Genomic DNA, 12,870 nt, shown 5'->3' with positions numbered 1-12,870 from the left:
TCGAGAGATTTAATTATTAAAAATCCGGATTCAACTAAATGCGCACAATATAACCGAATCAAAATTTATCCATCAATTATTATTTATTCAATATCATGAGTACATAATAAACTGGAATCCTCAATTATAAAAGATGACATAAATGATATAATTAATTAATTCATAAATGAAGAGCAGCAAATATCATGATTCTGCAGTGAAGTGGTTCATGTATCTTTCAAATTATCCCACAAATGAGTTTTATGCCATTTTCCCCACATACCCCTCCCCCCACGACAATTCCACACTCGCCGCGGACGGCCCTCATTCCCTCCATCAAAATTTTAATTCCCTCAAATTAGCAAATATCTCGTTACCGCGTTGTTCCATCCAAAAACATCAAAGAACCATTTTCACCGATCATTAAATTCCCCACAAAAAGTTTCTCTCTCATTTTCCCCCATTCCAACTCATTCCCAAGATAACAGACCCTTTCCCCCTTCACTCCAAACCACTGACATCCAAATTTACTTATAGAATTCATGCTCAGACTCATCCTTCTTGATATTATTCTTGTACCCTTTCTCGAAGTCCTTGGCGAGGACGATGTACCTGTTCTCCCTGACAGCGTGCATGCCAGCCTCCTGACAAATAGCATTAATATCCGCCCCTGATATTCTATCAGGACGTGCAACATAATCCTCCAGATCGACTTCCTCACTGAGATTCATTTTAGCAGTGATTGTCGAAAAAATAAGTCTCTTCTGTCTACGATCGGGCAACGGAAATTCAATCTTCCTATCGAGTCTCCCAGGACGCAGGAGTGCTGGATCCAACGTATCAGCCCTGTTGGTCGCCATGATAACCTTAACATTTGTTGTCTGATCAAATCCATCCATTTGATTCAGTAATTCAAGAAGAATACGCTGGACCTCACGATCGGCCCCAGTCTGTGCGTCAAATCGTTTCGTTGCAATTGCGTCGATCTCGTCGACGAAGATTATCGCTGGCGAATTCTCCTTAGCGAGGCGGAAGACATCGCGAACCATTCGGGGACCCTCACCCAAGTACTTCTGGACGAACTCCGAACCCACGACACGAATGAACGCTGCTGTCGTGTGACGAGCGACTGCCTTCGCCAGCATCGTTTTACCACATCCTGGGGGACCGTACATGAGGACTCCACGGGGTGGATCGATACCAATCTGCTTGTAAAGTTCGAAATGAGTTAATGGCAATTCGACAGCCTCTCGGATCTCCTGCTTCTGCATGTCCATCCCTCCGATGTCGCTGTACAAAATGTCGGGCTTCTCGTCTGCCTGAAGCATCGAAATACTCGAGTCTGCCTCTGGGGGGAGCACATCTACGAGAGCATTGCTGTGTTTGTGAAGAGCAACACTGGCCGAGGGCTTCAACAGTTCACGATCAATGGTCGACAGAATGCGAACGTAGTAGTTGGAGCCTGTGGTGGAGCCCACGATGCCAGTGTTCTGATCGACTGCCTCCAGAAACTGACCGATTACCAGGGGAACGCTCTGGATCCGTTTCACTTCCTCTTGGGCGTGAAGATACTCCTTTTTGAGGTTTCGCTGCTCGTCCTTAATGTATTCTTCTTGGACTTTCAGGAATTCTAGCATTCTTTGAAGTTTCTGGAGATGATAGAAAATGAGATTTTTGTTTTATGAAACATATCTACCACTGATTAACTTCAATTAGACCTCGAAATGATTAAATGATTTAATTAATGAATATTTTTTCTTAGGTGATATCAATTCGTGATGATTAATAAATTGGGTGGTGACAGATGATATGACCTCTGTGGTCTTTTCATCTTTCATCACCGGGAATCGAGCCTACGTTACTAGGACGCTTTGGTTATAGGGTCAGCACGCTGACGATGAGTCCAAAGACATCTCTGGCACTCGATATTTTATTTATGCACTGAAAATTGTCTCACCTTATATTTTGTGTACAAATCCTCCACATCCAGTTCTTCCCCCGAGGAATAATGTCCCACCATTGGCTTTGGCTCCAACTCCAACACATCCTGATTGAATAAAGGAATAAAAGGGCATTTGCTTTACAAAACAACAACGACAATTCAATCTATAGATAAAGGTCTCTTGAATCACCTTCAAATCTTTGTTAATCACCCAATTAACAATAAATTTATGTTTAAAATAGAAGATAATAATAAAATGAATTGTGAACGTAAATAAACACTTTGTAAGGTACAATGAGACACATTTGTTCAATTTTTCCTTGACATATCCCTCAAACTCTCCGACTGTTATGGACGGTTTTTGATCCTCACAAATTTGAGGAGACATTCTCGTGAAGGAATAAACTAACCGTTAAATATGCGGACCGAAATTTTCCTTCAACAATCATAGTCGAAATCTTTGTTAATAAGTCAAAAACTTAACCTCAAACTAATGTTCTTCACTCAAACGATGAATTCCTCCTCAAAAATTTAGTAAATTAAATGATTAAGAGGTAAGAAAATGGGGTATTACTGCACATAAATACCTTGTCAGGCACAATGACACTCATTTCTTCCATTTTTCGCTAACAATCTCGTGAACCCGTCAAAAACTGAAAATGGTTTTCAAGAATGACTCTCAAAAACCTGGAGGGTGACGGCAGACAATCGTCGTACGCCACGACTCGCGATATGCCGGCTATCCACCCGTTGTCAGTAAGAAGGTTCTCATTTTTCTCCACGAAGGATATCGTCGTAGCTGTTTGACTGACTGCAGGGAAAATTGAGTGAACCCAATAAATTTTTTCCAGTAGATTTAACAAGCGAAAAGGTTAAGACCCTACCATCGCCTCCGTTTGTTTTGCAAAAATTCTCTGATTACCAAAAAACATTTTACAATGTTCATGGTTTTTCTTCTAGGTCGATAAAGCAAGTGACAACTACCAGAGGCGCCCCACGCCGATGAAAACCGCATTAAAAATCCAATGTACCAACCGGACCAGTCCCCCGATCACTCGGGAGTCGATAAAGTAGCACCATCACCATCAGTGTCAATTAACCCTCAAAAGTGAGCCTCCAAAACCCCCAAAAACCACTCGCTCCTGTCAAGAACTTCTCTCATACCCCCGGGACTCTCCACCCCCATCACCTTGGCTCCCTCGCCTCCTCGAAAAGGGTTAATAAAAAAAAAAAACAATCCTAACCTAAAAAATTTGACAAAACCTCAAATCCCCGAGAAATTTATCTGACATTGAACGAAAATTACAAAGTCAGCGAAAATTATCTCAAGGTCATCGAGTGAAGCCGCGCAAGACGAAAGATAATTCGCTGAAGAAAATTGTATGATCGAAAAAAAATTGTAAAAAGGTGGTCGTTGCTGCTGTATGGTGGGGATGACGAGGTGTATGTGACCCAGTGATACGTAAAAATGTCGTCCCAGTGCTCGAGGAAGTGAATAGACAGGTGGGGGTGGGGAAAAAGGAGAATTGAAGGAGCTGTTGGGGCATTAAAAACATGTCAGCACCAACAGTCAGTCGTGCGCAAGCGACCAGCGTTGTTGTGTCAAGTGTTGAATGCGCCTTATGTGGTTGTTCAGATAGATTGTTGAGGTGTTCCCGTTGCAAAAGTGTTGTTTATTGCACCAAAGAACATCAGAAATTGGATTGGAAGCGACATCGAGCTCACTGCCAGAAAAATAACGAGCATGAATTGTCGGGTGATACGTCTTCCTGCTTCAGCGGTAGACTTTCTAACCTAAGCAATAACATTGGCGAGGAGATTGAGAGGATACAGGGAAACAGTAGGAAGCACGAGAAAAACAGTGAGCAATTTCCTAATTACTTCTTCATTCATATGTTTCGTGAGACATCTTGGAATTTTGATTGCTTGATGTTTTGGTTTTGGAAAAATTTAAGTATCTCGAGGACGGGGATATACCAGCGAAAAAGTTTACTTTCTACAGATGGGCAAGCATTCCATTCAACTGGCCATAATCCGTATTATCCCAGTAGATATTTTTTAATTGGCGAAGAATGTTCATTTGACTCCAACACGGATTTGTCCAAGTTTCTCACAATTCAAGTGGAAGACAGAAATTTGTGTTAAAACATTGTTTGTAACTCTTGAAGCTTCCCTCAGAAATAATTTTTACGTGCATTCTTAAGATACTGAACCAAGACGAAGGTTAGAAATTGTTAATTGTTTCGTTCTATTTTACCACTAGTTTTCAATTTCCAATATGTAATGATTGGCTGAGTAGAATTGAAAAAATCAAGTTTGGTTAGAAAATTCTGTTTTCCCCCGTCAAAATGAGCCCTAATTCATGAAAATCGCATCGTCCTATCACCACATATTTCTCATTCAACTCTCTAGCAGCCTAAAAATAAGGCAATCACTCCGAACGACCTTTTCATCAAATGTCCTTCTTGGTTTCCCAACAGATTCAAAGCAGTGCCACTCGACCTCCACTCGAAAAGACTCTCCCAAAGACACCCGCTCAACTTCCAGGCGAGCCTCGAAAAGTGGCTGGATCTCGCCAATTCTCTACGAGGGAAGTGCAGAGGACACAATTCTCGGTGCAAGAGCTGAATCCCTGAATCCAACCCTCGGTGCCACTGACACCGAGGAAATAATCATTGACAATCATCCCCATCATCACAACGGTATGAAAACCTTTCCCGAGGTGTCACTCAGTCGTGACGACGACTTTCTTCCGCCCTTTCTCCACAGAAACAGAAACAATTTTGAGGAATTTATAATCGACGACATTTGTAGAAATGTCATCAGAGATATGGATAAATACGGTGTGTGTGTTGTGGACGATTTTCTAGGGGCTGACAAGTGTTTAACTGTGTTGGACGAAGTGTTGAATATGTACAGCGCTGGTGTGTTCAAGGATGGACAGTTGGTGTCTAATAAAGGTGGTGCTAAAGACTTGAAGACCATTCGAGGTGATCAAATCACGTGGCTCGATGGCAAGGAGAGACAGTGTCCCAACATTGGAATGCTCATTTCTCAGGTCGATGCCATTGTCATGAGAGCAAATAAGATGGATGGCAATGGCAAAATGGGAAATTATAACATCAATGGGCGGACGAAGGTAGTTGATCGTTTAATAATTTGTTTGTGCATTTTTTTGTTGTTGAGGAGGATAAAAGAAAATTTGGTGCGTAGTTGAGAGGTAACCAGGGTTACTGCGAAGCCTTGATTGAGTCAAGGACATATTTTTTAATTCTCAAGCAACCTGGGGTTGGAGACCTTTCATTCCGTTTTTAACTTGTCGGAACGATTCCAATAATTGTCGAGAAAATGACAGTTTTGTGCTAGAAACCTGTCAACATTTTCAGAACAGAATTCTGTATTTCTTAATATTTTTTCTCTGACTCGGGAATTGATTTTCTTCAGGTTGAGAGGGGTTGTGAGGGCTTTATTTGGAGTAAATTAGGACGAAAATTTTATCAGGGCTAGAATCGGCTAGAAATTATCAAGGACATCGCCCCAAATATTCAGGGCCAGTAAATATTTCTCTTTCTTTGGATCTCCATTCCTTCAACCCTTAAGGGACGAGTTTTTCCGCTTTTTGATCTTGTGAGTGGTATTTTGAATGAGGAATTTTTCCCACCTTTTTAATGGGCCATCGCTTATCACCCAATGCCCTCCATTTTCATGGGAAATTTGTGCCATCTGGAATTTAATGACTGAAGCCCCGGTCTTTTTGGGGCGTCAGTTATTATCAAATGTCTCCAAACACCTTGTATGTAAACAGTTGTCTCGGGCAAACACACATTTGCACTCATTCCTACTCGTTTTCCTGATAGTTGCAACGAACCCACAAAGTGCCGTCAGTCACGTACGCCATTATCCCGTCTTTCCCCTCATCGCCTCTCTCGTCACCTTGCATCATTGAACATTTATTCTTGAATGTCTGTATTACGAGCATCCACCGGTCATTTGGATCAGCCAACCCACGTGTTTCTATCGTCGAGTGGCTACTATTTGTTATTTTTGTTCTCGTTTTCTCAAGAGAGAAGAATCTGATGATTCTTGACATATCACTACTATTTCAAGTCAGAGGAGCATGTTCTCCAGGTAGAACTACAAATTGACGTTAATTTTTGAGGTTATGTGAGCACTGGGTTAGCCGTCGTCCACGAAATTTCCTCTTGCACCCTCTGAATTTACCTCAAGTGGATAAAAAATCGTCTAAAAGGGTGAGCCTCCATCACAATCTTAAATCTTCCGTCGGAGCTTCGTTTGTGGACATCAAAATAACACAAGCTCTTGCGAAAAGTGGAGAATATTGGTATTTATTATCTTTTTCAATGATATTTGTTCCAAGTTCTCACTTGAAATTACCCCTTGCAGGGTAGGAATTCTCATAGGGGTGAGAATTTTCTTCACTCTGAGGGAGACTTTGTTGTGGATGAAATAAATCCTACTTACAACATTACCAGTTAGAAAATGTTCTCAACTCCTTAATGAGATATCAGTGAACGCCGTAATTGCGAAGAACTTTCAAATCTCTTGTCATTACCAAGAAAATTCGATAATTATAATGAGCTAATTAGTCGTTCGTAAACAAAACAATAAAAAGTCAGACCTCAATCGTGAATGTCATTAGCCCTGAACAACGATAACTCTTCATAAGTGAAAATGAAGTTTTCATTATAAAAATTGTCTTGGTAGTGAAGTATGTCTGGAAAGTGATGAATTTTTTTCCGGTTTCATCTTTAGATTGCAACTAGTTAGTGATGTGGTAAGGCTCTGGGAATTCCTCTTGGTCGTCAAGACAATGCAATAATTGGATTGGACATTTAGTTTCATTTCCTAAAACAATGATAACATTCAATTTCGATTTTGATCTTCTACTTTCGATGAAAAAATCAGGAGTGTATGACCACAAAACAAGTATTGAATGACCAAAGTTTCCTAAAATGAAAGAGTGAATTGATTGGGCCAGGGCGAGGACACTAGATCCAATGTTATCAGTTAGATGAACATCGCCATGATGTTTACACCCAAAAGATGAAAGGCGAAGAGATCGAGGGATTCGTTCAGGGAATTCGGTTGAGGGCAATAAATAATTTTGCTCTATATTTTGATGAGGAAGTGAGAGGACTAGCGCTTTTATTTCTTTCTCGCATTACAACGTCACTAGTTTAAAATTAGTCACGACCTCGAGGAGAAGCTGCAGGAAAAGGCGATAGTTGTGCGAAAACACGGGGAATACCCCGCCTCGTGTTCTCTTCGGCGCAGATAATCCTCAGGATTTTATCTCTTTTTCCCTTTTTTAGTTTTTATGGGCTCCGAAGGGGTCGAGAACGGGGAGGAATGCTGAGATGAAGAACACTGGTGACATTGAGGCAGGTCACTCATTCATAAATCGTCAATTTAGAATCCGCAACCTTCAGACGTCCCCATTTGGCGATAGATGTTTGTTCAAGAGCAAAAGAATTTAAATATAAGAGAGATTTTATTTTTCTTTGAGAGCTAGTAGCTCCGGAGGCGATGGCGCCAGGAGACAATGTTGTGAGATTTTTATGATAAGACTTTCCTTAACTAAAGGAATTTATTTTTCATGTTTTCTTTTAAAATTACTTTTTCCTGAGATAAATCCAATAGTTGTCAAACGGTTTCTCTTGTTTATTTTCGAAGATTCTTCGCTTTCCATTGTCAACTTATTCGATTATTATCGGGGGAAGGGGTGGGTGCAGGAGAAAATGTCATGCGACGTTTTTGCCAGGAATTTCCTCAACTAAAAGAAATCAGTGCTCACATTTTCTCCCAAAATCACTCTTTCACGAAATAATCGAAAAAACCAAGGAAAGGGTTCTCCTCTTCTTGAAGAAAATTTGTTTAGTGAGTGAATTCATAAAGGGTAATCATCTGTGATAGGAGTACATCTAGGGGACATACAAGAAAGCGCTTTAATTGATTAAATTAGTAGGTTAAATATTTTTTAACGCTAAAAGTGTCGCGGGAAATCCATCAAACCATAGCAAATTATCTTATCAGCTGAGCGAAATAATTTTTTCCTCATGAGTTTTCCTGGCAGAGTCCAATATTCACATTTTCATTTTACAAAGCTATCGCTTTTTTTCCTCATCTTCAGTTGAAGCAGTTGAACCATTACCGAGTATTTTAATTGAGTGTCTGATGTAACGATGCCAGTTATTCCTTGAAGGTGACATTTATTATTAAATAGGAATAAAAAATGAGAAGTGCTAAGAGTAGAAAAGGTGATGAGCCACTCCATTCTAATTCGTCTGAACACACACCATTGAAGTGTTTTTGGGGCACATTATTTACTCCCAGACGATGCAAAACTGCACGTAGGCCAGTCGTCAATTTTAACTGATAAAAAAATGTTCCAGTGTTCGTCGGAAGATGGAGAAGTTTTCGGTCACGCGGAGGTGAAAAAATATTTTCATTTTATTTTTTTCTATTCCAAACAAAAAACTCTTCTCTAATTTTAAATTTTTCTCTACAACCTTTTATTAAGGAGATAAGGACCTAATTAACATGAAGCGATCCAAATTCATTAAATTCTTCTTTCGTTAAATCCTTAATTATCTCTCTAGCCACTGGGTTTATCGAAACACGTCGTAGGGATTTTTTGTAGAAAATTTCATTCTCTACATCAAATTTCTCTGCACTTTTTCTCCTAGAACCACTCATCAATGAGATAATCAGGAGTTTCGCCAGATTAGGTGAATATTCATATTTGAAACGCAGATGGATCATCAAGGTTGCAGCGGAAATTGGGTCAAGGTTCAAGATTCACGACGACGCGTGGCCTTCCCCTCTTGCTGTGCATAGGAATCCCTTGACGCATCTAATCCTTGTGGCCAGATAACATCTACTCCTGATATGAATTCCAAAAACGTAGTAATTCCCATTCGACATTTTTCGTAACTGCGCGTTCAAGTCCCGAAGGAGTGATTTTAGGAGAAAATGCGATAAGATCTTTTTCCCTAGAAATTTAATTCTCTGCAAAAAATGTTCTATGACATTTTCTGCTAATACCACCCATCAACAAGATAATTTAGGCTGCCTAACGAGTAAACGAGGCAAACACCTGAAATGAAGAATCTTCAAAACTGAAATTGCATTCGAATTTTGATTTGATGCGTTTAAAAAAAAAGGAAAAATAATTATAGCCGGGGATTTGTTCGAAGTCTCGACTGAAGTCTCAACCGTCGGGACATGCACCTCCATTTTCAAAACTTTTTCTGTCAGATCCATGAGTCACTGGCGTGTTTTATTGATCAAGGGGCAGGCAGTCTCCTCTGGTCACTTGTCGAATAAATTCTATGTGAGTCACGGCAAATCCACTCCCAAGATCGCCCTCCAGACGGTGTTGATAGACCTTTAAAAATTGTTCATTTATTTTGTGGGCGAAGGAAAATTGCTGGGAGTGACGTAATGGGACACGTGTGGCTGGTAGCACGTAGACCCAGTGAAAGTCCTTAATTCGGGGATTTTCACACGTAGTCCAAATCACTCATGCGCATTAGATAGAATGAAAATAGAACGACAAGGGCAGTCTACGAGATTGGTGCTCAATTTTTTGATAGGAAGTTTTGTTCTCAATCCAACGCAGCTGATGACAAATGCCATTTCAAGAGTCAACTTCAGCGAATTTTTGTTCTTTTGTAGATTGATGTTGCATTCTGATAGAAAAAATCATTATACTATTTTAGTACACGAAACCTATTTAGTAAAAAAATGGGAAACTTTTCTGGAGTCAATGTCTGAAGATGTTTAATTTTTATCGTTTTATTTTCATTTATTTTTATTTCTATATCTTTGACTGTAGATAGTCCTTCCAGTCTATGATCTACTATAGAGTACGAAGTTCTTTGAAATGTGGGCAGAGTATTTTAGAATTACTTTATTGGCAGGTGATGATTTTTTACAAAAATCATTTTTACTAAATATTCGTCTTCTTCAGAGAAGTAAATTTGTTAAGTACCTCTATTTCAATTATTGGTATTTTTCCAAGCCAGTCATTACTAGACAATCATCATTAGCCGTGAATTATGTTAATTATATTGTTTTCAAACATCATCGTGTTAGTTATAACTTTCAGTGAACCCCTTCAATAATTGCGAACATCGAAAAATTAATCAAAATTCTTCCCTCTGGGAAATCCAAAATTGAAAAAAAAACAGATCATTAACAGAGTTCATTTAAAGTACTGGGTGTCAGTCATCCAAGTCTTTAAGAAACTTATTTGACTGAGGGGATGGTTTATTTAATCTCTCAGACGATGGTTATCCAATATCGTTGGACTTCGTGAAAAAGTCTGAGAGGTTCCCAGGAGGATTGGCAATTGGAGGGAGTGACTGCCAAGGATATCACTTAATATGAGTCATTCATTTTGCAGGCAATGGTCGCATGTTACCCAGGATATGGCTCTCATTATGTTAAGCACGTGGATAATCCAAATCGTGATGGAAGATGTATCACAGCTATTTATTACCTAAACAAAGATTGGGATATAAAGGTAAAAACAAATGCTTAGAACTATTACGTTTAAAATGAAGAGTAAGAATTTAACCTTAACAACAAAATAATTGTAGCAATGAATAATAAGATGTGGTTTAATTGTTTAGAAAAATGGAGGACTCTTGAGGATATTCCCGGAGGGCTGGAGGGATCAGGTCGCTGACATTCAGCCTCTTTTCGACAGACTCTTGTTCTTCTGGTCTGACAGGAGGAATCCTCACGAGGTACAGCCAGCTTATAAAACGAGATATGCCATTACGCTCTGGTATTTCGACGCTGAGGAGAGAAGCCAGGCTTGCTTAAGATATCAGAGAGAACGTATGTACATTTTTTTGGTGACTCAGGAATAGCAATAGATATAATTTCGTAATTAATTACTTGAGGACATTTTTTTTCTCTTCTTTTTGCTTCTTCTGTAGACAATACTGCAGCAAATTATTATTACACGCAATTAATTACCATTATTAATCATTAATGAATAATTAGTTAACACTGACGTAATTGATTAATTTGTCAGGTCATGACGTACTGTTTATCTAACAACTAATTATAGGATATTATAATTTGATTCATTATCTTCGGAACGAAGTGAATTTATGGCACTATCTCATTAACGAGTCATTTTATACGATAGTTACATGATTAACGAGAAGAGCCGACTGGACTCGTGATTGTGACTTCAGTTTATTGGAAGATTAATTGACAATTACCAGAAGTCATGAAAAACATCAAGTCATGAAATTATTGAGAAATCTGGGCAAATCATTGAAATTGATAATATTTTAATAAATAACTAAACAATGTTTTTTTTTTATTTGCAGGGGAAGTGGCACCACAATCATGAAATGCAGTATCACCTCAACATAAAAATCATCTCATACGCTCTTCCCTCCCTCCCTCGCGTGCTCCTCACGAGAGGTAGGAGCACAAGTTTTGTAAATAAATAATTCATTAAATGGAGCACTGGTACATAAATGTCACGTATTAATTATATATTGAAACGAACGACTCTGAGTGCAATGTTGAATAAACAATGGAAATGCAATGCCTTACACGTGGGATAAAATTGTATAGATTTGTTTTGTAGACTGTTCGCAGAAATTTTGTGGGATATTTGTAGATGATATTTCAGTATTTTTATACGATCATTATTAGACAGAAAATTAATTCATAATTTTTTACTTTCATACGACAAGTTCTGCAGGGAAAAATAGAAAGTAGAGAAAGGCCATAACTCTACCGGATTAATGGATAATCATAAAAAAAAAATAAATGAAGTTATGGTGTAAAAATATTCAAATATTGTTTACGACAATTCTAGGAGAATTCTGCAGGCAGTGTAGGCAATTTATATATGACTTTTTTCACACGTGCAGGGTTAATCACTGCTCTTCCTCAATTAACTCACCTTAGGGAATGATAATAATGAGTATTGAGCCAGTAAAATAATTTTTCCCCCACAATTTTAATACAATTATTTAATTTTTGACGGCGAATGAGGGGAATTCACTAATTAATTAATTAGAAGTGTCGAATTTGAAATATCCCTTGTATTTTATAGTTGTCGAGTGGGAGAAGACTATATTTTGTGAATAAACAGCAGAACGAGTTTGTAAAATAGGGAAAACCGATTTTTCAATGGAGAAGTGTCAATAACTAGAAATTGTGCAAAAAGTCAGATTTGAAATTTCAAATATCTCCTGAACTGTTGGGTTCATAGGTAAATTCTATGAAACATTTTTTCCTGAGAATTTCATTTTCTAAGGAAAATGTCTTAAGGCCTTTTTCTATAAAACCGATTTTTATCGAGATATTACCGGTGTAAAACGACAGAATTTATCAATTTTTTCCTGTATATTTGGTTTATTTAATCACAAAATAATTGCTTCGACTGCACTTTTTGAATCCCAATGTTAAACAACTTGTCGATTAGTCATCGAGAGCCACAGACTGATGTGAATCGAGTGGTGGAACGAAAGATTTTCATTTTGTACAGTGAGACACATTGAAGTGATCTAATGATGGTAGAAACATCAAATTTACCTCACTAATGATTATTGTATGAATACTTTTGTATTTTCAGCACTACTCTCTCTTCATTTATCCCTTCATTTATCTCCTTTCACGTGACACACAATTTTTCATGCTGAAAGTATCTCAGTATCCGGTAGAATAAAAATGTTTAAATTATTGATGAAGTATAAGTTTTTCGCTGATCAGTTTCAAAAGAAATTTGTGAAAAATCAGATATTATATTATTAATCAACTCAATTAATTGTAAAGAAAACGTTGTTAATTACTTAAGTTATGGAAGGAAGTTATGCCTCAACAGAGTATTGTAAAACTGAACATAGAACAGATTTTATTACGAGCGATTGAATAAATACTGTACAGAGAAT

The 12,870-nt window shown here is 38.3% G+C and overlaps 2 protein-coding genes across 2 annotated transcripts; one reads left to right on the top strand and one right to left on the bottom strand.

The window, feature by feature from the left end:
* Positions 1-64: 64 nt before the first annotated feature.
* LOC135162599 (26S proteasome regulatory subunit 6B) lies at positions 65-2,666 on the bottom strand. The gene is made up of 3 exons (XM_064121246.1): positions 2,509-2,666; positions 1,937-2,026; positions 65-1,628 (listed from the first exon to the last, which is right to left on the bottom strand). The coding sequence occupies exons 1-3, from the start codon at positions 2,539-2,541 to the stop codon at positions 507-509; spliced, it is 1,245 nt and encodes a 414-aa protein (XP_063977316.1). The 5' UTR covers positions 2,542-2,666; the 3' UTR covers positions 65-506.
* A 305-nt stretch (positions 2,667-2,971) lies between these two features.
* On the top strand, positions 2,972-12,869 carry Hph (HIF prolyl hydroxylase). The gene is made up of 5 exons (XM_064121245.1): positions 2,972-3,782; positions 4,402-5,060; positions 10,350-10,469; positions 10,579-10,789; positions 11,293-12,869. The coding sequence occupies exons 1-5, from the start codon at positions 3,476-3,478 to the stop codon at positions 11,313-11,315; spliced, it is 1,320 nt and encodes a 439-aa protein (XP_063977315.1). The 5' UTR covers positions 2,972-3,475; the 3' UTR covers positions 11,316-12,869.
* The last annotated feature ends 1 nt before the right edge of the window (position 12,870 follows it).

The sequence above is a fragment of the Diachasmimorpha longicaudata genome, chromosome 5 (genome assembly GCF_034640455.1).
Source record: "Diachasmimorpha longicaudata isolate KC_UGA_2023 chromosome 5, iyDiaLong2, whole genome shotgun sequence".
In the NCBI taxonomy this organism is placed as follows: domain Eukaryota; kingdom Metazoa; phylum Arthropoda; class Insecta; order Hymenoptera; family Braconidae; genus Diachasmimorpha; species Diachasmimorpha longicaudata.
The sequence above is the reverse complement of the archived record's forward strand: the minus strand, read 5'-3'. Positions and strand labels throughout refer to the sequence as shown.

Excerpts from the sequence above, each read along its gene's own strand:
- LOC135162599 (XM_064121246.1), bottom strand. The coding sequence starts at position 2,541 with ATGGAAGAAATGAGTGTCATTGTGCCTGACAAG. Across the intron at positions 2,027-2,508 it reads GTGTCATTGTGCCTGACAAG|GATGTGTTGGAGTTGGAGCC; the intron begins GTATTTATGTGC and ends TTATTCAATCAG. Across the intron at positions 1,629-1,936 it reads ATTTGTACACAAAATATAAG|AAACTTCAAAGAATGCTAGA; the intron begins GTGAGACAATTT and ends TATCATCTCCAG.
- Hph (XM_064121245.1), top strand. The coding sequence starts at position 3,476 with ATGTCAGCACCAACAGTCAGTCGTGCGCAAGCGACCAGCGTTGTTGTG. Across the intron at positions 10,470-10,578 it reads ACAAAGATTGGGATATAAAG|AAAAATGGAGGACTCTTGAG; the intron begins GTAAAAACAAAT and ends TTAATTGTTTAG. Across the intron at positions 10,790-11,292 it reads CTTAAGATATCAGAGAGAAC|GGGAAGTGGCACCACAATCA; the intron begins GTATGTACATTT and ends TTTTATTTGCAG.